Genomic DNA, 23,646 nt, shown 5'->3' on the forward strand with positions numbered 1-23,646 from the left:
AGAGCTGCTTGAAGGAAAAAGAAATGAAGAGCTATACATACAGTTATGCGCTTCACACAGATGGCCACTACTTTTTCTGTACTATGGGTTTTTTTTTAAGCAGTATTAAGCTCATGTTGATGCTCGTCGTTTCTGCAACTTTTTTTTTTTTTTTCCCAGGAGGAGGTAGTTGGCCTCCTGCCCAACCCCCATGACTCGGAGAGCCAGTGGTTTTTCTGTCAGGGTGGCCTTCCCTTAGGCTGCGTTGGTTCGCAGCACCTTCTTCAATTTTATCTGGTGCACCCTCCAGAGAGGGATCCCCTATCCACCACCCAGGGGACGCGCCTTCTAGCCGTGCGGCCCCAGCCGAAGGAGGAGGAGGAGATGGAACTGGATTGGTCATGTCCTGAGGAAAAAAACAACAGAAGACTGCGCTGTGGCCCTTGGACTCCAGAGCACGCAGCCGCAGACCGATCGAAGTGGAAGAACGATGTTCGCGCCTTGTGTGCCTCCTGGCACTGAGAGAATTCAGATTCAGATTAAGCTCATGTTCATCAAAATCCATCCGTGTTCTTTTCATCTCCCTTCCATTTCTGTGTGCATCCTGAACAGATCTGAGAAGCACGCAGCTGTACGAGCCCGCAGCATTGGGACCATCTGCTTCACCTGGCAGCAACCCCTGCATTACTGGCAAGCCAGCAGCACCTTCTCTGCATTTCCCTCAGCCTCACGTGTTTATAGTCTCACTTAACACCCCCCTCACACAGGAAAGGCAGCAGCCTCTGTCCTGCAGCATGAGATCTTCGGGTTTACTCAGAACACCCGCTGTTAGCTGCAGACCTGAAACCCGCGTCTCTAATCTCAACCTTCGGGGTTTAAACAGCAACTCATTTCTTTCTCAGGTGCATACCTCGCAGGCAGCACACCTCGCCTACCACTAGCAAGTTAAAAAAGAAAAAAAAAATAAAAAAAAGGAAAAAACCCAAACCCGCTACACGTCTCTGAGGGCCTAAACGCAGAGCTGGGTGCTCTCAGCTGAACAGCGCACCCCACACCCGCGGTGGCCCGAGCCCCGCGGCGGCCCAGGGCGGCGGGCAGCAGCCCCCCGCAGCCGGGGCGCGGTGCGGGCAGGCTCGCCGCCGCCAGGCGCCCCTGACAGGACTCCCGCCGAAGCAAGGCCGAGACCGGGGCTCCTGGGGGGCGGAGGGAGCCGTGCGGAGAGAGGCCTGCGCCAGAGGCGGCCGTGGCACGGCCCAGGGGGTGCGCCCGGGGCCGCCGAGACGGCGGCCTCCGAGTCCCCGCCCTGGCCGGGGACAAGACGCGGCTCCCTCGCTGCGTCTCTACGGCCGGGCCCCGCCACCGAAGGGGAGCCGGCCAGCACCCAGCAGGCGACCGCCGCCTCCCCCGGCCGCCGCCCGGAGGAGACCGGCGGAGGGAACCGCCCGTCAGGGAGGAGGGGTAACCGGTACTGCGGGGCACGGGCCCGCGCTGCGCCGCCGCCGCCACGTGACCCGCGGCGGCGCCCCGCCGCTGCCCCTTCCCCCGCCGGCCTGCCCCGGCCGCGCGGTGCATTGTGGGAGTGGCGGTAAAGATGGCGGCGGCCGCCGCTGGCCTGAGCTGGAGGCGGGTGTCTTCCTTCACGGGGCCGGTGCCGCGCTCCCGCCACGGGCACCGCGCGGTCGCCATCCGCGAGCTGGTCATCATCTTCGGGGGCGGCAACGAGGGCATCGCCGATGAGCTGCACGTCTACAACACGGGTGCGCGGGGCGGGGCGGCGGGCGCGGCCCGCCGCGGGCGGGCGAGGGAGGGGGCGCGTAGGGCGGGGCCGGGCCGGGGCGGGGGCGACCGGGGCTGTGAGGCGGGGGGGGGGGGGGGGGGGGGGGGCGCGGTGGCGGGGCTGTCATGTCGCCAGCCGCCGGTGGCACCAGCCAGCCACTGCTGGGTACCGGCCTCCTCACGGTGAGCCCCCCGCCCGAGCCTCCTGCCCTCCCCCGGGGCTGCCCGCGGGGGGCTCGGCCGAGCCGCTGGCGCTGGGGGGGGGGGGAGCGGGCCGTCCCCCGGCTGAAAGGAGCCGAAATGGGGACGGGGGGCGGGGAATAAGCCTGGTCGAGGGCTCCCCCCGGGGCTGTGCTGCGCCCTGGCTGGTGTTGCGGGGTTAACGCTCCTCTGCGGGGAAAAAGGAACCTGGAAAATCCCCTTGTGCGCCTGGCGTCTGCCCGGCTTTCCCAGCCCCTCGTCCTGGGGTGCGGGGTCCCCCCCGGCAGGTCTGGGCTGAGCGGCTGCGGGCCGGGTTACCCCCCTCCAGCGTCCGCATCCCCCCGCTTCCCTCTGGCGGCGGCTCCCGGGAGCTGAGCGCGCCCAGGCAGAGGTCTCCGCTAGAAAAGTGAGCGTGCTGGCACTGGGAGCTTTTCCAAACAGGAAGCTGCCCAAGACCGGTTTTATTCGTGAAAGATTAGATGCCTGAAGAGTTACTGTACGGGATGCTGCGTGAGGCTGGGAAACTTCTCTGTAATTTCAGAGCTTGGGCTGAGGCGGGGGGGTGCGGGTGACTGCTCTGTGCTGCTCGCTCGGCCGCTGCTGGCTGCTTGTGCAACATAGCAGAGGCATGGAAGTGAGAGCGTGTTGACTAGCCGTTTAACTTGCCAACTTTTAAGAATAATTCAAAAATTATTCTTATCGTGCCCTGCCCCTCCCCGCCCCAAAAGGTGATGGTATTTTTGCAGAGTGTTTTTGAGATAAAATCTGGGAGCACAAACATGTTTTGGAGGTTTGGGGAGTTTATTAAGAGGAAAATGCTTACTGTTAGAGTTCTTCCAAGCAGATTTTTCCATGGTAGCTTAAAGATCTGCTGTACTCAATCACATTTATTGGGGGGGGGGGGGAATATCTCTTAACCGTTCTGTTTTGGTGAGTAATCTAAAGAAAGATTTTTGGTTAGTACAGTTATACTATCTTTCAGAACAGAGGTTCTGATGGGTGCCTTTTGAGTGAGTCTTAACATCACTTTTTTTTTATTTTTCTGCCCAGCGTTCCTGCTAAAGGTGTTTACCCTTTGCAGCAGTGACAAAAAGGATCACAACTCAGTTGTTCCAGTTCCCAGATGGGTGTTTGGCCCAAACCGACCTTTCTTTTTTTCTGGGGACTATGATGCAGGGTTGTGACCTGGGCTGCCTGAGTTTGGGATGTCAACCATTGCTCTTGCTATGAGTGTGATGACTTCTGAGGAGCTGGAACACAGTGAGGGCATCTTAATCTCCTGCAGCAACATTGACGTGAAGCTTCTAATTTCACACTTTTCATGCTCATGAAAAAAGCTTAGGAAAAAGGAGACGATATCTCCTGTAATTCTTTCAGTCCAGAACAGCTTAAACACCAATATGCTGCTGCAGGATCAGGCAGTCTCAGTTGCTTTTTCTTGCCTCTGTGCCTCTCCTCTCCCATGTATTAGTGCAGCGCTCTGTAGATATTAACATTGGTCCCAGAACAGCGTAATTAGTTTTTCAATAGGGCTATTAAGTCCAGGCACACTGCCATGCTGCTGTAGCTCTAATAATTCTGTTTCTAGGGCTAGCTCCCTCTGAGTTAACGTAGTTCTCTCTTTTGTGTGGAACTGCACTTATGTTCCTCATTAGCCTCTTTTTTTGGCAAGTCTATTAAATTGCTGAGTGACCCTTGGTAACTGACTTAGTTACAGTGACCTCATGTGCTCATTCATATATTGAGTAACATTGGTTTGATAGAGGTGTTTGCTTTTCTTTTTATTAAAAAAAAAGTTTAAGTTCAATGAAAACTTCATGTTAAACAAACAGCCCATTCACAGTTATCTACAGGTAAAAGGTAATTCTTTAGAAAGCAGAGGTGTTTAAAAATACAATTTCCTTCTCAGTGTTTGAAATATCTCTTTTTTTTTTTTTTTTTTTTTTTTCTTCCCCTTCCCCCCCCATAGCTACAAATCAGTGGTTCCTTCCTGCTGTAAGGGGAGATATTCCTCCAGGCTGTGCAGCACATGGATTTGTTTGTGATGGTACCAGAATACTAGTTTTTGGAGGAATGGTTGAATATGGAAGATACAGTAATGATTTATATGAATTACAGGTAGGAAATGTATCAAGATGTTTCAGTTTTGAGGACTACTTTATTTATCTATTTATGAGCAAACACATTTTATATTATTGACTGCAGAGGAAAGTTAGATGAGCTTTGCTCTGCTCCAGGAAAAATAAACTCTTTAAATAGATTCTGAAGATGGAGAAAATCTAAATAACTTTGAAAAAGATACTTCCATCTAGTGTAAATAAAATGTAAAATATTTAATGTTTTATGAAGGTTAGCTCTTACGTGTCCCTTTTAATGTATTTCCTAAGAAAAGCCCAGCATACCCTTAAAAATAATTCAGAAAATATACGAGTTAATTCTATTGACTATGAACAACTATAAATGAATATATTTCTGAATATATATTTCTTGTCTTTAAGGCAAGTCGATGGCTCTGGAAAAAAGTAAAACCTCAAGCTCCTTCCACTGGATCACCACCTTGTCCTCGACTTGGTCACAGCTTTTCTTTATATGGTAACAAGTGCTATTTATTTGGTGGCCTGGCAAATGAAAGTGAGGATTCAAATAATAACATTCCCAGGTATGCTGATTTGGTTTGAATTCAATGTCTTTAAAAAGAAATTAGATATGACAGCTTTGAAGAGGAACATTCTAGGGAGGCTGTCCTGCATACCAAGTACTCACATATGGATTATTTGTGCAGTGGAGGGGTTACAGGCTAAGAAGCTTAAATATTTCTTCCGCTAATCCCACAATATGTAACACTGACTGACAGCTCTAACACTTTTGGAGGGAAACCTGAGTAGACTTTGGTATTATCCTAGTATTTTGGATGATGTTTTTAAGAATGGCTTGTTTGTTAGAATTACTTAAATCAGCAAAGTTTCACGAGTCATTGGGGAATTCACAATGGAAGTTTCCTCTATAATGCTATGGAAAACAGTTATGAATTCATCTGGATATTTTTTAAAGTAACAGCTGAAGTTGTCTTTATTATCGGCAAGCAGTGCTATAATGCTGAAATTTTATACCCACATTCACCTGCAGTTCAGAGCACTTCTATCCACTGAGCTGTAAACTGGCTGTAAATTTTAAGCTCAGTAAAGAGGTATCTGGTGTGAATTCAAAGACCGTTATCTAAAAATAACTTGCCAATAGATTAAGCAACAAGTGGCTTAATTGTCTGTTGGTCAGCCAGGAGACATCAGAAAAGAAACAGCTTCTTTTCACCTTTGTTGCCTTAGAGTTGCAGAAATTCATCTCTAATGTCCCATGTCATCGTGTATTTCTCACAACTTTGCAGTTTATTCCAAGTTTGTCCATATGTAGAAATTTCTGCCAAGAATGTTGTTTACCAATTGTCAGTGTTTCTTTCATGTAATATAGTGTATCAAGTATGATATGAAAGCATGTTTCCTTAGAGGCAACAAGTTACAATAGTTCATTTTTTGTTTTAAATCCATTTAGTTTTGGTACTCTCCACAATGCCATCAAATGGTTTGGGATTTTAAAATTCTGCACTCTTTCAAGACAGAAGTCTGTAATACTTGGAAGTGGTCAGGGTTTAAAGCTCCCTTGTAATCTTCCTTATAAGCAAATTTTTCATACTTTGTCAATAATACCGTAGATATTTAAATGATTTCTATGAACTGGAGCTGCAACACGGTTCTGGAGTTGTCGGCTGGAGTATTCCTGTGACCAAAGGGATCTTGCCGTCTCCCCGAGAATCTCACACAGCCATCGTATACTGCAGAAAAGATTTGGGAAGTCCAAAGATGTATATTTTTGGAGGGATGTGTGGCTGTCGGCTTAATGATCTCTGGGAACTTGACATAGGTGAGTTGATTTGCCGGAAAAAGTCAGTGCAGAGGCCTCACTGAATTAAATAGATACATCATTGTTTGCATATATTATCCTCACTGATTTTGGTTACACTGTGAGGTTGTTTCTTTAGAGTGGTTTAAAGACTGTCAAAATGATAACCAAGTTGAATAACTATAATGAAACCATGATATATCTTTTTGATAAACTGATAAACATTTAGTTTGTCAGTACTTCCTGTGAATTTTAAAAGAAGCTTTAAGTGCCTGTTATTGTACCTTCTTTCTTAAAGTGGCCATCTTAAAAAGGTGAAATTCTGTTTTGTTGAATGTTAGAGGTATGTTCCCTCCTAAAATCCAGGTAGTGAAATACACAGTAATAAGTTGCTTAAGGGTTTTTGTTCTTTTTCTTTTAGAAACCATGACCTGGTCAAGACCAGAAACTAAAGGGACAGTACCACTTCCTCGCAGTCTCCATACGGCCAATGTAATAGGAAACAAGTATGTCTGTTGTTAAAAGCTCAACTCTAGAAAGGTACACCTAGTAGGAGAATGATGATGCTTGTCCACTACTGCTCAGTATAAACCCTCAGCCCTGTAGAGTACTTTTCTGCTTCTGTTACCCTACCTCAGTGGAAATTAAAAAGTACCATTGTTAATTTAAGGGTATCAAACTCTCAGTGTTTCCATCCAGCAGGACAATCTGCCCAACCCACGAGCAGCTTTCCAGGCTTCTTAATGCACCTTGTACATTCTGGGGCGGTCTCAGCGGGACCTGAGCTGGCTCTGTCAGGAGCCAACTTGAGTGCCTCTGTGTCTGTGACACAACGAACTAGCTACACAAAGAAACTGCCCAAAGAGTAGAACTAGTTCTAGGCAAAACCATTCCACATTTTTGTGGTCCAGTGTTTCTGTAGTCTGTTCCTCATTACTTTGCTTCTTGCCAGTATGATTTGTTTTGGCAGATAGCATTGATAAAACGGACTTTTAAACATGGGTTTCAGTCCATTTTATATCCGTTTATAAGCTGGCGTGAGAAGAAAGAGGCAAGGGGGGAAAGAAGTGTGAAAGCTTTGTATCTTATGATCCAAGAGCTTAGCTTTTTATTATTTACATAAAATAGTATTAGTTTGTAGTCTGCATTATGCTTTTAAATTTTGATATCTGACTTAGATACCAGTCTTCTAATTTTAGAATGGTTTATTGAGAGGTCTGCAGTAAAGGGCTGTAGAAATTCTGTGCAAGTGTGTGATTTCTGGAGAGTATTAGCAGATTGGCTGTTTGTAAAAAGACACATTATTAACTTCTGTTCTGGGAAGTTGTTTGAGGAGTTTGGGGGGGGGTTTGTTTGTTTGTTTTTTTAATCAGTTAACTTACTAAAAAAATTCAGAAGGTAGAGGTCTGCAACAATACTTTCTAAAGAGACTAGACACAAATAAAATCTGTTGTAAGCCAGAACTGTAAAGCACTGGAAATTTTCTGTTTTGTCCTAGTTTGAGACAGCACATGCAGCAGATCTGGATGTTAATTGGCTTTTCTTTTCTTTTTCCCTCTTCCCTCTTTTCCTGTATTTCAGAATGTATGTTTTTGGTGGATGGGTTCCACAGTCAGCAGGAGGTGAAATTTCTGCTCATGATGGTGAATGGAAATGTACCGGTTCATTTTCTTATCTTAATTTGGGTCAGTGTTTCTGCCTTTATGGGAGCGGGCATTTTGAATTAATACTTTCGTAACAGAGTAGAATAAATATTTTGAAGACCCTGAGAAAAGTTGTAGGATACTCAGTTGTAATCCTAGCTGACTAAAGAAGATGGCAGTTTTTTACATCTTTCTTAAGAGTGATTTTTTTATTATTATTTTCTTTGAACATTCAGCAGGTTTGCTGATGCAAATCTTTGTTCATACAACTTTAATGCTAAGTAACATAGATACTCCTTCTTCATTTATAGTAGAACACGAGACAGATCCTGAAATGATTTTTTTTCTAAATGTGATAGTACTATCCCTCAATCTTGTATTTGCCTGAGAGAGAAAACCAGAGGCCAGAAAATTCATCCTGTATTAATTGATCGTATCTTGTAAACTAATTGGAAATCAACCTTCTCTTTGTAATATTGCAAATTTAAATGCAATTGTCTATAAAAACAGAGGTGATGCATTTTCTCTGAGCAGTAAAGTGTATTAACATCTGTATTGCTTGTTTTGGAAAACATCTAGAAACTAAATTTTTTGAGTTTCATTTACTAGATACCACAGAATGGATAGGTCTGATCTCAGATTGCCAGGAGGACAAAAGTAACTTGTTACCAGGGCCAAGAGCAGGACACTGTGCTGTAGCAGTTGGCACTCGTCTCTATATCTGGAGTGGTAGAGATGGTTACAGGAAAGCTTGGAACAATCAAGTTTGCTGCAAAGATCTTTGGTACCTTGATACTGGTGAGTCAGAAATAAATAAGAGACTTGTACTATGTTCCGTATTTTATTAACATATGGGAAGCTGGCATCATTGATGATCAGAACATCTGAAGCTGTAGCAAACTCCAAGATTATTTAAATTTTAAAGCTTATTTAAATAAACCACACTTCACTGTTGCTTGTTTGAAGGCTACAGCTGTAACTTAAACTGAAAAAAATTAGGAAGGCTTGTTTAAAGCCTCTGAAAGAACTTTGTGGCTAGATTTTTGCATTGCATGACATAGTCAGTAGATACAAGGTGCTAAAGGGTGTTGTACCTAAACCCAAGGTTCCTGGCCTCTCTTCTCAGTGATCTTTTCTGCTGCTACTTACTCTTTTTTACCAACCCCCTCCTTCTCCTGGGATCATTGCTGCTGCTGCTTCCTCATCTCTTGGACTGCAAAAAGATACTGTTGAATCTGAGAAGGGACCAAATTGTTCCTGGGGCTGAAGGGAATTCTGGAGCACTAATCACTCATTAGTAGCTGCCTTGATGGCAGGACACCGAGATGGTATTGGGAGAGAGGGAACTAGAATAGTACTTTTGGGAGGGAGTTGTTGCCCGCTCAAGCGGAAGTGTGAGAATGATTACTGGAGATTGTGAAATGTTTAGGAGATCATGTTTTCCCTTTTTTTTTTTTCCCCTCCCCCTTCCTCTAGGAAGGTCAGAAGATGAAAAAAGAGTAGCGGGGGAGGGATGTGCTTGAGAGTGCAGGCTGGTCAGGCATCAAGGCAAGTGGGAGGAGCAGGTCATTGGCATTGAGTCATGCCTAGGCTTCAGCCTCTGCAGAGTAAGTGTGAGGGAAAGCTCACTTCAGCTACAGAGAGCAAGCAAATAGGAAACACAATCTTCTGTGAATCCTTTCCAGGAGTACGTAAGGCTTTAGGAGCCAAAGAGCTGCGTGCAGCTTTTTAGGAAAGGAAGAGGATCTCTTATCTCTGTAATCCCTAGAATGATACATATGCAAGCCAAAGACTTACTGGCAGCAGAAGAGCCATTAAAAACCAAAGAAAGCATCAAAACTTCAGCATTTTTGAACACTCTAGAATGACGCTTTATAATTCTCTGACTTGACTTGCCACCTTTGACAACTGTTTCTTGTTGAGTCTGGTATATATTGTACATAAGTGGAAAAGGAGCTATTGAGTTTGCTTGCATTATATAGATATTTCTTAAACTGATAAAGGAGGGCAATTTCAAACATGCCATCTGTGTTTTATTGGTTTCTTGTAGAGAAACCTCCAGCACCATCACAGGTACAGCTGATTAGAGCTACAACCAACTCTTTTCAAGTGAAATGGGATGAAGTACCTACAGTTGAAGGATATCTTCTTCAATTACATGCTGACTCACCAGTGCCGTCAGTGGCTGGAATACCTGGTACTGGGATTCCTGAGACATCAGTGCTGAGTTCACAAGGTAGTAGTCAGATCGCATTACGCTAATGTTTGTACAAAGATAGAGTAGAGGATTGCATAAGTAATTACTATGAGTTTGGTTTTTTTAAAAAAAGTCATTTTGAGAGAGAGACCCTATTTCTTTGGTTATTCCCAAAATGTGTGCATCATAATTAAGGAAAACTCAGCTCTAACTTGTCTCTGTCAGTTTTGGCCAGCTGTTTGAATGCGAAGATATTCGTACAGTGCTGGGCACGATTTGAGAAAAGAAACGATGAGGAAGGGATTTTATCTGACACTTCAGCCGTGCAGTTTCATTTCAGTCTTACAACCAAGTCTTCCTTCAGGCAACTTTGGGTCTCCCTCTTGCTTACTGGAATAGATTCCAACCAACATAATACTAAGTTTTATGTAACTGATTGGAATTTGCTTTTGTTTACCTGAAAGGTGGCTCTTCTCTACATCAAAGTCCACAATCATTGCCTAGTGTCCCTTATCCAGAAATGAAGGTGGATCATCCCAGCCAAACAAATAATGTCATTCCTAATAACGTAAGTGTAAACTGAAAAATGCCTAAGTGGCAAAGTAGTGTGGGAAGCGAGAGAACTGCCAAAACACTTTCTCAGTTTTAAAAGTCCCTGCATACTTTTTAGGCCTTAGAAAAAAAATGCAAAATCAAGCAAAAAAAAAAAATTTTTTTTTTTACACCTGCTGAAGTAGTTTTGTCTGTTTTCTTACATCCTTCTTACTTTTACAATTGACAGACAGTCTTTAAAGTGCTCTTCCTGGTAATGCAGAAAGGAAACTGCAACTGTATTGACTTCCAGAACGCTGACTGGGAGCCTGATACTAGTAGAAATAACTATTAATCCTCAAAATGGTGGTGAAATTAATGTGGGAGGCAAAAAGGATAAGGCATATTTCCTTCTTTGTTAGTGTTTTTGCGCTAGTCTGCTTAGTTGTAGGTTGCTACTACAGTATAAACCCAATTATTGTCTGTTCTGGTTGTGCAGTTGTACGTGTTCCACTGTTTTGCCAATTTAAAGGAAAGAGGGAAGAAAAACTCTGGCTAAAGGATCACACTTTTAGAAATTTAGACCTTTTCTTAATTGTGTCAGGCCTCAGGTCTGTATAGGATCCCATAAAGTATTCTTGCAGAAAACACATGTGGAAGTACTATGAATTTTACTAAGAGTAGAAATATCTTGGGTATGTGCCAGGAAAGCAAAGGCTGAAAGTCACTGTAATTGTGATTTTTTTTTTTTTTTTTTTTTCCCCCCATCCCCTCAAGTCCCCCCAGTAGACTAAATATATGCGTCAATGAACTTCCATGTAATAACATAAGAACATGAGCTCACTGTCAGATAAAGTTTAGTATGTGTCAGGGACACTTCCAAGTCAACTTAGAGTTTCAGTCTTTGTTTTATAATGGCTAATACAAGGTGGATTGTGAGGTTGGCTTCTTGTTTTAATTTAAAATGCTACGGGGTTTGTTGGAGGATTTTTGTTTGTTGTTTTTGAGCAAGCATTTTCCTGCCGTGTTTGCAACTGACATTTCTGAACTTTGCAGTTAAACATTAACAAATGTATTGTTTTGGTTAGGTCCAAGTTTCCCTTTCATCCAACTCATTATTAAAAGTAGAAGGAAAAGAAAAGGTTGCAGCACCTGAAAACAAGATTACACAGGAGACTATGAAAAACCATGCAGATGCTACAGGATTCAAAGAATCAAATGCCCCTTCTCTTTTGCCTGTTTGTTCTTCAAGTAAGATGACAATAGAATAAAAATTAATTAAAAAGTGAGAGTTAAAATTCATCTCATAAAAATAAAGTAAGGTTATTTCTGTCTTGCAATTTAAAATTATTTTAGAGGTCTTTGTAGTTGAAAAACAACCAACTTGTGCTAGTTATTACTGTACCTATTTTTAGAAGATACAAGGAAAAAATGAAATGTTAAGTTGTTTGAAGTGTTGCAAGGGACATGAAATTCTCAATATATTCATTGTTATGATGGCAAATGTGTCTCTGTAAACATAAGTAGCCCTTTTTAACATCAAAGAACAGACTGACAGGACAAGATTCATTTTACAACGTTAAGGTGATAGTAACTCCAGGCTCTCTTTGACACTACTTCTGTCTGTTAATAGTGAAAAGGTATTAGCTGATGTAAAATTTTAGGCGACGTAGAGAGGAGCATATTTCTCTCTGACTGTAGAGGAAATAGAAGATGACTCGGCACTGATTTAGGCATTTCACTGAAGTGCCTGAAGTTCAGTGTGGTGAATCCAGGCTCAATCACCTGATCTGTTTATATTTGACTTTCATGTAATTTATAGGTTGTTGGATTTTCATTTTTTTCACAGTGTAATTTAAGTATTGTGTGGAAATTTTGGATCTTAGCGCTAAGTGAGAAACAGACTCCCACAGTGGTTAATCTTGATTGTTACAAATCTGTGAAACTGATTTGTGTAGGTACATTATATTAGGATTTTTTTCCAAATTAATCCTTTCGTAGCCAAATAGATATAGAATAGCAAGCTTAAAACAAATGAAATTCCCTTTTTAATATAACTGTTTACATATATCTATTTATAACTATGCAGACAGACTCTTGTTAAGTTATATATACCTGAAGAAAGCATTAGCAATTAATATAATGAGATCTATTCTAACCTAAATCTGAGCTAAACTCTGGTTTTATATGAAAGTAAAGCCATTAGACCAAGTTGAGATTTGTTAGGTGTTATCAATATTGAATTCTGGTTAATATTTTCTTTTTTTAAGGTCCTCAGTCTTCAGCAAATGTAGGTGAATTACATGACTTGGACAAACGAACTGTAAATCCTGATGCTTCTGTATCCAGTACTGTCTCCAGCACACAAACTATGGTAACCCAGCAGGCTGTTAAAACTGAATCATCAAGTACAAATGGGGCAGTTGTTAAAGATGAAACTTCACTAACAACATTCAATTCAAAATCTGAAGGTTTGAAATGTGTTTCACATACTGTATTTTGAGCCATATATATCTAAGGCCATCTGAGTTCCTCTAGTGTGGTGGGATTCCCATCTTGACTAGTGCCTGGGATTGAGATAGGGCTTTGGGCATTGAGGACCTTGGGCGGCCTGGATGATCTCTGCTATGATTTAAACATCTTTTAAAATCAGGATATTCCTTTTATACGTTTGTAAACCACTTTGTTTTCCTGTAAGTGAAAGGTCCTTTAAATCTTCATTTATGCAGAAGCTCGTTTTCTAAATAGCAGTGGCAGCCAGTTTTGGTGCCCATAGCGCATTTGCTTTCATTCAGTGATTGTCTGTTTATTTAGTCAGCAAAAGACTACAAATAGTAACCTTAGATGGGTTTGATTTTAAACAATTGACCTCCGTAACAAATACGGCCAGTTCGTGTGGGTAGCTCACTGCTGGTCAAATGTGGTGACCTCTTCACAGTCTGCTTGAAATAACTTAAATAAGCAGCAGTGCAGAAACCGAACATATCAGTAGTTTTCCAAGTTTTGTTTTTCATGAATATCAGCAGGCTGTGTTTGCTCTTGTTTTGAGTGTTAACTAAAGAACTGTATTCTCTTATTGATGCAGTGTGAGTAGTGTAATTTTTACCAAACAATATTTTATTTTAAAAGCAAACCCCAGACACACAAGTATAGAATACTAATATTCCCTTGTGTTGCTCATGTGCTTAGTGCTTCTGTGCTTTAATTTATCTTGGTCTTTTTTTTTTTAAAGATCCCATTTTAAATTTAATAAATGTTCTTTTCCCATTTGTTAGGATTGTTTAAAGATTAACTGCTCATGTTCAGAATTCGGACTGTATTAATGTGAGAAACAATGCATTCAAATTAAGATTTCATGCTTAGAGTATTCATATAATGTCATCAGTATGTGCCTCAATCTGGTATTTAGATTATTTGTTCACAAATATTTCGTATCGATTTCGTAATTCTGTCACTTAGGATTTGGAGTCCTGCCTTCTGTCTGTATTGTCTGTAGCAGCCTGCAACGCTAGGCTCTTACAATTGTTCTGTGAATATGATGCAAGCCAAAATTAGTTGTTCGTGTTATAAATAGAACTGCATGCAAAAGAAGTCTCAGACATACTTTTGCAACAAATACTTGTAAATGGCTATTGAGGTCAACTTGCATACTCTGAGGACTTTGTGTTAAATTTTTCATATCACTGAAGCTTTTTAAAGTTAACTTTTTTGTTTCTAGCTGCTGAAACGGCTTATATCATGCCTTCGACAAGGGTCAGTACTGGACAGACAAATGATTCACACTCCTCTGTAAGTCTGAAAAAGTATAATCAAATTGCTGTATTTATTGTTATGTTGATTAGTTGTGAGGGCTCTTCTGTTTTCCTTTAATTATATTGCTGAAAGAAAAGCAATGTATATTTAGGGCTTGAAGTGAATAATACAGGGGTAAACATTTCTGTTGTAAAACTAATTGCATCGTGTGGGTTTGATTTGAGTCTAAGTAGCAGTTGTGTAGTTGGGAGGAGATCCAAGTATGTGTTTCCACTATTGAATCATTTTTATCGACTGGCACAGTGGAATGGTCTCCGCTGCATGATGTGCAAATGTAAAATGTTTTTCTGTATACACAACTGGATTTTAAATGAAGTATGTATTAGATCAGACTAGTGTTAGCTGCTGATCTATAGGTTTGAAACGTAACTAAACTGACATCTTGATGTTTTTCCCTAGAGGAGATGGGGACTGGCTATGCAAGCTGTAAAAACTGCCTGAAAAAGTAAATGCTTCCTATTTCACCTGCTTACAACTTAATACACAAAACCAAGGTGCCACTGTTGCCACCAAAAGAGAGGAGCTAAGGATGGGAAGAAGCAGCTGCTACTAAAGGGCTGGGGTGCTTTTGCCAATAGCAGCTGCCACTCCTGCCCCCTTTCCATGCTAGCAGGATCATGGCCTGTCTGTGCTGGGCACCCTGACCACGCAGGCACCCTCCCTGGTGCCTGGAGGCAAGCGAGAAAGACGGTTAACTGTCTCCTGTGCCCTCCACCACCATCGCCCCATGCCACAGCAGGGGCCCTGTTCTCAGCTGCGAGTTCAGCAGCAGCTTGAAAGAGAGTATGTTTGGGGCTGAGGTATAGCTGAATCCCAGGTAGAGCTACTGATGTTGGACCATGTTGTGAAACTTCTTGACCTCTGAGTGAAATTTACTCGCAACTACATGCTGCTACAGACACCTAGTTCTACAGCTTTAAACTTCTTCCCCTCGGGTTTAAACTAGAATGTCAGAGGTGACATCCCAACTGTTTGGGTTTTGGTTTTGGTTTGGCGTTTTTTTTTTTTTGAAATTATGGACTGTGTCTAAATCAATGTACAAGAACCAGTTGGTTTTGAACAGTATTTTAGCAATATGTGCATATTCCTTTGAAGTATAAGAAAATAACACTGGTATGAAAGGGGGTTCTCTCTTACATATACTAGAGTCTTAACATTTTTTTTACATTACGTTGATGTATGGGTAGTCTACATAACGTGTTCTTCAAATACTAGAAAACTCCACAAAGACAAATGGCACCAGTGAAAACAAGAGACCGGCAGTGGTATGATGTTGGAATTTTTAAGAACAACAGCGCTGTGGTGAGCCAGTTCTACTTGCTGCCAGAGGAAACACTCAGCATCTCTAACAAGGTAGCTGCTAATTCTTCTCTGACATACTTGTACATATGTATTTTGGAGTCTGTTGCTCATATGGTTGACAACAAAATGTGGGATTTTCTGATACTGCAGCAGGATCTGGTGCTTATAAGAGTTTTATGTTTTGTGACCATGCAGTTCCTTCCGTATTTTGCTCACCTTTTTTTACTATTTCTTAAGCCAGGTTAATTTTCTTCTGTTGTTCTTGTATGATAATATGGAATGTCTTATTGTGCTATTGGTAATTCTTCCTGTATTTCTAGCCTTAGGAAAGAATTTTAAACTTAGTGAACTTTCAAACCAGTAAAAATTCTTAAAAATTAAAAAACCCCACCTTTTTAATACGTTATTTCAGTACAGCATTGAAATGTTTTGATCAAAGTTTCTTCTCTGTTTCCAGAATCTTTGCTTACAAAGTGTTAAAGATACTAATAAGACATATGCTAGGCTGTTTAAAAAGACCAGATATGGAAGTGTAGAGGGTTTTGTATTAGATTTCTCTAACTTAATGTTGTTGCACATGTAAGTTTATATATGAAGATGCTGTGTGTGTGAAACTTGCAAAAAATGTTGCAGTTTTGATGGTGAAAGTGTAAATTAATTGTGTCCTAGTGAACTAAAAACAAAAACGATGGGTATATGTTTTCTTGAGACGGAAACAAAAGAACACTTTCTAAGAAAGCACTTCACTATAAATATTGCACATCTTGATTTTAAAGAGTGTAGTACATTTTACAGTGTTTACATTGATTGTGATTTCTTCTACATTATTCAGAAGGAAAAGAGTTCCACTGAAAGCTTCAAGGATGCATCAATGAATATTTTAAACATGGAAGTACAGTAGCACATAATGTTTCAGAAACCTATTTGTTAGTAACTTACAGTGCCTTTCTTTAAAAACATTTTGATTACCTACTCATCAAATTGCAACTCCTAACTATAGGCATAACTGATTTTGAAGGAGAAGTATTTTTAGGACAGAAGAGTATGCTAATTAAATCATAAGCTATGCTGTTGGAAATGCTACTTTGCTTTTACTTTCCCAAGCAAAAATGACCAAGAGGTGCAGTTCAATTTAAATGACTGAAAAATGGTTGTTTTTTTTTTCATTAGAGAGGTAGTGTCATATTGCTTCTCAGATCAGCTGTTTTAAGGTGAGCTAGTGCCTCAGTCAGAACCTTTTTGTAAATTCTGATTTAAGTACAAAATTGTTAGATCGATTTTCAGTTTCAGTTAAACTTCTTAATCTCAGTTTATCGCTATCCATGTCATATTTTTTTATGGCTAATTGTGTTTAGAATATTTAAAAAATTAACACAAATGTTTCTTTGTTTTCAGATGGAAAGTGCAGATGTACCAGACTACAGATTACTTAAGAAACAGGATCTTTTTCCAGGCACAGTGTACAGGTTCCGAGTTGCTGCAATTAATGGCTGCGGTGTTGGGCCTTTCAGTAAAGTCAGTGAATTCAAGACTTGCATTCCAGGTTTTCCTGGAGCTCCTTCAACAGTCAAAATCACCAAGGTGAGAAATACAGGTAATTCTAGTTCTGATGTATAAAATTCTGGTCACAAGTTTAATCTCAGAACTCTTGTTTTTAGTTGGTTTGTTGGGGTTTTTTTCCAAGTTAAAATTGGCATATAGAATAGTGTCAAATGCTTAATTGGTTAATTCAGCTCAATGTAGTATTCTTTAAGAAATTTGCTACAAAGAATTATTTTAAGACTTAATGATCATGTTACCAGATACACATCTTAATCATCTGATAGTTTCCCCATGATTTTTTCTTTCTGCATCCTTGAATCTATAAGGGTTTACCATGCTTTTTTTTTAAAAAAAAAAAAAAAAAAAAAAAGTCAAGAGACACATCTTTATCTCCAAAGAGTGATGATATTAGATTAGAATTTTCAGATTATCTTTAGAGGTTTTTTATATTTTTGTGTGTGTGTGTGTATATATATGTGTGGGTGTGTGGGTGTGTATATATATATTTGAGTATCTAATGGTTACCTACATACTATGACATTTTCTCCCTTTTTCTTCAGAGTGTAGACTGTATTCATCTTTCTTGGGAGCCTCCTGCTTCACCCTCTGGAAATATTTTAGAATATTCTGCCTACTTAGCAATCCGTTCCACACAATTACAGGAAAATCCAAGTCAGCTTGTATTTATGAGAATATACTGTGGTCTTAAAACATCATGTATAGTGACTGCTGCCCAGCTTTCAAATGCTCATGTTGATTACACTTCTCGACCTGCAATAGTGTTCAGAATTTCTGCAAAGAATGAGAGAGGATACGGACCAGCCACGCAAGTTCGATGGCTTCAAGGTAAAGTCAGTGTCAGACGCAGCATTTAAACGGGCTGTAGCTGTGGCGGAGAAAATGGCCTGTTGTGTCTCTAGAACCAAGACTTTTCTCAGCAGTGCATGTGAAGTTCTTGAAATGTTGTTTTGTTCCTTACAGAAGTTTTAAGAAAATTTAGTTGTTGAATTTGGCATAACGTTTAAAAATTTTTTTTATATTTGTTCACAAGCAAAGACAAGCAAATACTGAAACGTTGGTTATTGAGTCTTACCTAGTCCCTCAAATAATAAAAGCCTAGTAAGCTTCTGATTTCCCTGGGCTTCACTTCAGCTCAAAAGTTTTTCATTCTAACAAGTAATCCAATTGCGTGCATGGGTGTAATCAGGTTTTTTTCAATCTTTTCCCCCTCTTTATTAGAAAAAATGTTCATAAGGTGCATTTTTGTGACGCTTACACACTTTAAAGTCCGTATTACAGCAAGAAGAGGTTTTGACCTCTTGTCCCTGCACTTGAATTTGTACAGGTTCATGATGAGTTCGGGATGGGAATGTATCCACCGAAAATAAAGATTAGGTTTTGGCCTGATCAGTTCTGGCTCACCTTTTAAGTAAGCCAAGTCAGGGGCTCAAAAGAAGAAGTTTTGCTGGCTTCTCCTCTCATCGCACTCCTTCCCCGTTCTGGCTTAGCTTTCTGCTAGTTGGGAGCTGGCTTTGCTCAGCAAGAGGCCCTGTGAGCATGGAGGAAGGTTAGGAGCGGCAGGGCACGGGGAGTGTGCCCGCCCCCTCGGGGAGCAGTGGGCTGTTGCACCAGCGTAGTTGTGGGCTGTTTCCACAGGGGGTGGTTGAAAGCGAACTGTTGAATACACAACTGCTGCTTTTTTAACATGCGTTTTCCTAAGATGGAGAGCAACAGTGAAGAAGTTTGTCTTCCGTAATGTTTAGCATTCTGATGCTGTTTTAACCCTTCAACTGGCAAGGGTTTTGACCATGATCTGTATCCCAGAACTCTGAAACGGTAGTTGTTTGAAAGTCTTTGACCATGTACACGATGTGAAATTATGAAACGTTTAACAATGTCTCCTTCTTTTTGCAGATATGAAAACATCAAGCTCAAAGTAGAAACAACATAATAAATCTCAAGTTTTGAATGTAGTGTTTAATGTAACTCTTGTACTATTTGTAAATGCTACAAATATTTTATTTTTGCATTGTTTTTATCTTAAAAATATATAACCTTTTTTACGTTTGAAACATCAGCGTTATACAGCCTTGCTCAGGTATGAGTACCATGTAGACATTATATTGAAGATAGTGGGATGGAGGACCATACTCTATCCAGTAGCTCTTTTTGGTAGTGATAGTTGAAATGTAAAAAATACACCGTTTTAAATTGAAAATAGATAAATAAAAAATTGGCACATGCAGTAGTATTTGAGGTAGAGTCCCCATGATTGCTACAGACCTTGCATAGATAATTCGTAAGATTTGGTATACGAGCAAATTCTGTTTGGTTTCAGTTCCTTATACCACATTCTTCATTGTGGTGCCTGAGTACAAGGAAAAAATTTCCAGTTATTATATAGTAACTTAAAATGTATAAATATTTTAATATATACTTTTTTGTAAAGAAATGATTTTTCTACTATTTGTAACAAATATCTTAATCTTGAAAGATATCCCCTGAAGATTTAAAAGGAAAAAGATAAACTTAATCATTTCTCTTATTACAAAAAAAAACTTAAATTCATTGTAAATGCACTACTAATATTTAGAATTATCCTTTTGTAGTTGTAAAAATCTTAAACTTGTAAATACCAATGTTTACAGGAGACCTTTTTGGTCTTGTATTAAAACTTCCATGAGATTCATTCTCTTTTTTTTTTTTTTTTTTTTTTTAAATCCATATGCTTTGCTTTTAGCATATGCTTGCTTTTTGCACTAATAATAACTTACCTCATTCCTGTGTTTGTAATCACTTGTGTTGCTTCCATAATGTTTCTGTAAAACTTCAATCTGAAAATTTTAACCAAAGTTTAGAATACATGGTAAGCAATTTTGCACATATCGTATGGCAACTTTCAACATATTTATTCCAGTTAATCTTCTTAAGTGCTTGTTTGCTTTACCAGTATATTCTACCAATCAAGTTCAGTATCTCCCTTTTACTATGCATCATTTTACATTAACTAGCTAGCTGATAAATTCAACAAGCATTACTTCTAGGAATAGGTTGATCCATTCCTATGCTAAAAGAAAAGATTTGTTCACAGTAGTGAAATAAAGGTAAACATTTTAAATGCTATTTATGTATCTATATATAAACCTATGTTTACCAAAGTGTAGAGGAAAATGGCTGAGTTGGACATGGTCACTAGGTGAATAGATTGAGGCACCTAAATGAGATTTATTTTAAAATATAATCTAAATTATTTACTGTGCAATGAAGTTTATACTTTGCACTTTAATTTTGCCCCAAATGCCAAAAGACTGTACATCAAGGTAGAATTTCTTGCCTCTGCCAGTTAAATTTGTCTTAAGAACATTTGTAAATATATAAACTAAAAGAAAAGATGTGCCTGGTTTGGTGGGAGAAGTATCACGAAAATATTAAGATATTTAACAGCTCAAGTATGTCAGAGCAGATTTAATAGCCAAGTTTTAGCTACCCTGAAAATCAGGGTTGTAATGGAAGTGCTGATACAGCCTTAATTATCGCAACACATCACATGCTATCAGAGCATATAAAAAGTGCTGGGGACCATAAATCGCTATAATAGTGTTAATTGTGGCACAGGAGTAATACGCGTGGTTTTACCCCAGAGAAGAATCTTGTGTTTATGACAATGACAGATGTCCCAGATTCACTTTAAACAGTGTTTATAGTATGAATGTATAGGACTCTTCCTGAAGTTAACTGGCTTTAAGATACTTGTGTTTTAATGGTCCATTTCATCAGGTATGATCTCACTACCAATACTGTCTGATAACTAAAATACCGTACACATGAGCGGTTAACTAGAAGAATAGAACTTGGTTTTTCTTATTAGTACTGTGAAAGAAGCCTTTAGAGAAAACACTTGTGGCTTTGATTTTGTTGGTTGATAGCTGTGATTGTAGAGTTGTTATTTAAGAATAAAATCTGTTGGGTATGTCTGGGTGGAGTTTTTTTGCACTTGGTTTCACATGCTTTGCACAATTTCTTTTTCAGTGGGTATGTCACAACTACCAAAGGGTAAAACTGTGGCTTTTTCGATGAAAGTATAATTTCCTTGTAAGTGTGCTTTGTTCAGCTGACTTGACATAAGATGTCACTTTCTCTTCTTTGTCCAAGTTGGGTGATGTTGAATAGTGATCATATGCAAATCTTCAGTTCCTCACAGTTTTACTTTAAAATGAAATTGTGGTACACGCTGTAAAATACACTTTGTGGTCTGTTTTTAGAACTGTATTTATAACGTCTAAATCCCACCTGTTTGCCTATCAACTAGATATCAGACAAATATTGATTGTTTGATTTTTAAATTCGTTTGGAAGACTGTTGACATCGGCTCTTTGAGAATCTGTGTTATCCATTTATTTCATGTATCGCTAAAGGACATGTAACAGAAGCTGAAATCTGTCAGATGACAGCATCCATATTGTAGAAACGCCTAGGTTTACTAAACTCCTTAGGGAAGTTGTGACTGTGTAAGTGTAGGACAGCCGCGGCGGTTACGGCAGACGCTGCTGCAGCTTCACCTTGAGAACGTTCTTGTGGAAGTGGAAATGAAGCGAACAATAACCTACACTTTGTGTTTTCAAAGTAATTATAGCAATATCTTTTGAATGTAGTTTGGAGTAGAGCACATGATCATGCCATAAACTCTGAAGCTATAATAAGTATTACTGTTGTTATCTGATATTTCAGGATAGCGAATTTGACGTGAACTTAGTCTTACAGCCTGTTACTTAATGACCTCTACAAGGAAACTGACATTTTGTACAATTCAAGTTGATCAGTCTTATTTCGAAGCATTGTTTGTTCTTTGTAATAAAGTGGTTGTCCTATCAAACGCACTGTAAACACTGAAGCGTATGTCTGTTTTCTCAAAGGAGTGCGTGTGCAAACTTCTGCCCTTCTTTAGAAAAGGCGATGATTCAGAGAAGAGAGTGAGTATATTTGTCTTGAGGGGGGAGAGGAAGGGTTTTTAATGATAAGCATTGTAACGGAGTGTTACTCTTCCATAAAAAGTATTTCCCAGGTTGTTCCTTGGTTACCTCGGAGTTTTTTTCTTAGTTGAGGTTCCCCCATTTCCCCTGCGGTTGCTGTGCTCTCGCCATTCCTCTGCCCCCTGCCAGGCCTTTGTGCCGTGCCGCTTGCTGGCTGCGGCCTCTGAAATGAAATTTTGAAACGGCTTCCCCCGCCTGTACGCCAGCTGCGTTGCTGCCGTTCAAAACAAGCGGCAAAGAGTTCGGTATTGCTTTGTTACGGTTTGTTAAAAGGATGGGATAGGAGCGAGCGCTTACCGTGCTCAGGCGGCTTCTAGTAAGGATACGAATTGGGCGCACGTCCAACTCTGCTCAGAGTGTCACAGTCCTAGGGCAAGTTGCCAAACTTTTATGGCAATTGACTATGGGCAACTCCTGGGGAAATAAGTAATACATGTCTGTAGAAGCAGGGGAGCGGAGAGGTGTGAGTGAACCGAAAGGTCTATGGTATTGTTTCTAGACCTCTTTAAGAGACTTCACATAAGAAACTGCTAAAAGCTGTCTGCCTCAAATTGATTCCTTCCTTGTGTTCCTAGCTATTACAATAGTGTAACTGTTACTGCCTTATTTTCAGTTATTTGTGATCCTTGCATTAGTGGAAAACAAATGGGAAAACCTAAAAAAAAACAGTGAAGAATTCCCCTCATTGTGCTTTTTTCTTTCTGTTAGTAAGATTCTTGGAGTAGGAGTTATTTTCTCTTTAAGGCAGACTTGAATTTGCTGTATGAAATTATCTTAAAAACAACTCAGAATTATTATTTTTTTTTCTTTATAGTGTTAGCTGGTTCCTGGTGTATTTTTATAACATTTTCTAGCAAGCTAAAGGCCAGGGCTTTTATTCCGTGGCTTCCAGTTCTGACGCTGAAGCATTTCCAGATTCCTGAGGCAGGGGTGGAGCATTAACTGCTGGCCTTGCGTTAGCAGCTGATGTGTTCCTCCTCCTGTTAGCAGTTGTGAAAAACTTCATTTTGGTGCGGTTTCCATTGATCAGAAGCTAAGTGGAGATCACTTTTATTAGAATTTCTATAAGTTAGTTGAAAATAGCAGGAAAATCAGCTTAAAATGGATCTTCTTGCTCCTTGAATGAGTCTTTAGGATACTGCACCTCCAACGCTTCCTCCAGACGGAGGAAATCCCCACGGCGTGCCGTGGGGCAGGTGGGGGTAGGCTGGGCACGCAGCTGGATCCCAGCGTGAACGAACAGTGCCGGGTCTCGGCCAGAGAATTTCCCCCGCTGTGGCCTTACGCAGGCCTGGTTTGGGAAATACCGCTAGGATAAAAACCACGAGCCAAGCCCAGGTGTGTTGCCGGGCCCCGAGGACAAGCGACAGGGCAGGGTCCGTGAGGCTGAGTCTTCCAGTCTTCCCCAAACCAAGGGGCGGTGGTTGAATCCCCTTAGAAACAGTCTCTGGTCCAAACACCGGCCCCCGGTGGGGGTCTGGGGGGAGCCCCGGCTGGGAACAGCCCGGGTGCCCAGGGCGGCGGGGCTCGGTGCGGGAGACACAGCCCCTTTGCCCCCTCCTCCCTTGCCCTCACGTTCCCCAGTCAAGCGCAACAGCCGTCGTCTGGCCCCGCCGCTGTTGACGGCAGCGGGAATTGCTGCGCAGAGAAAAAGAACGGGTAACAGGAGGCTGGTGCCTGGAGAGAGCGGGATGCTGACGTGGTTTAGGCACCCAGTTTGATTTGAAATTGTACGAGA

General features: G+C 40.9%; 1 protein-coding gene across 5 annotated transcripts; it reads left to right on the forward strand.

Annotated features, from left to right (window-relative positions):
* Nucleotides 1-1,536: 1,536 nt before the first annotated feature.
* On the forward strand, nt 1,537-21,748 carry HCFC2 (host cell factor C2). 5 transcript variants are annotated; one of them, XM_082309416.1, is made up of 16 exons: nt 1,537-1,736; nt 3,926-4,074; nt 4,455-4,615; nt 5,663-5,871; nt 6,272-6,356; nt 7,432-7,535; nt 8,103-8,291; nt 9,544-9,729; nt 10,155-10,258; nt 11,310-11,472; nt 12,492-12,692; nt 13,940-14,010; nt 15,250-15,387; nt 16,732-16,917; nt 17,439-17,724; nt 18,793-21,748. In XM_082309416.1, exons 1-16 carry the CDS (start codon nt 1,571-1,573, stop codon nt 18,816-18,818), a joined length of 2,424 nt encoding a protein of 807 aa, XP_082165542.1. In that variant the 5' UTR covers nt 1,537-1,570; the 3' UTR covers nt 18,819-21,748. The 5 variants fall into 5 exon arrangements, with proteins under 5 accessions (XP_082165542.1, XP_082165541.1, XP_082165543.1 ...); XM_082309415.1 differs by having other exon boundaries at nt 17,439-21,748; XM_082309417.1 differs by lacking the exon at nt 18,793-21,748 and having other exon boundaries at nt 16,732-16,930; nt 17,439-17,694.
* The last annotated feature ends 1,898 nt before the right edge of the window (nt 21,749-23,646 follow it).

This window comes from Platalea leucorodia (assembly GCF_965183815.1).
Source record: "Platalea leucorodia genome assembly, chromosome: 4".
NCBI lineage: Eukaryota > Metazoa > Chordata > Aves > Pelecaniformes > Threskiornithidae > Platalea > Platalea leucorodia.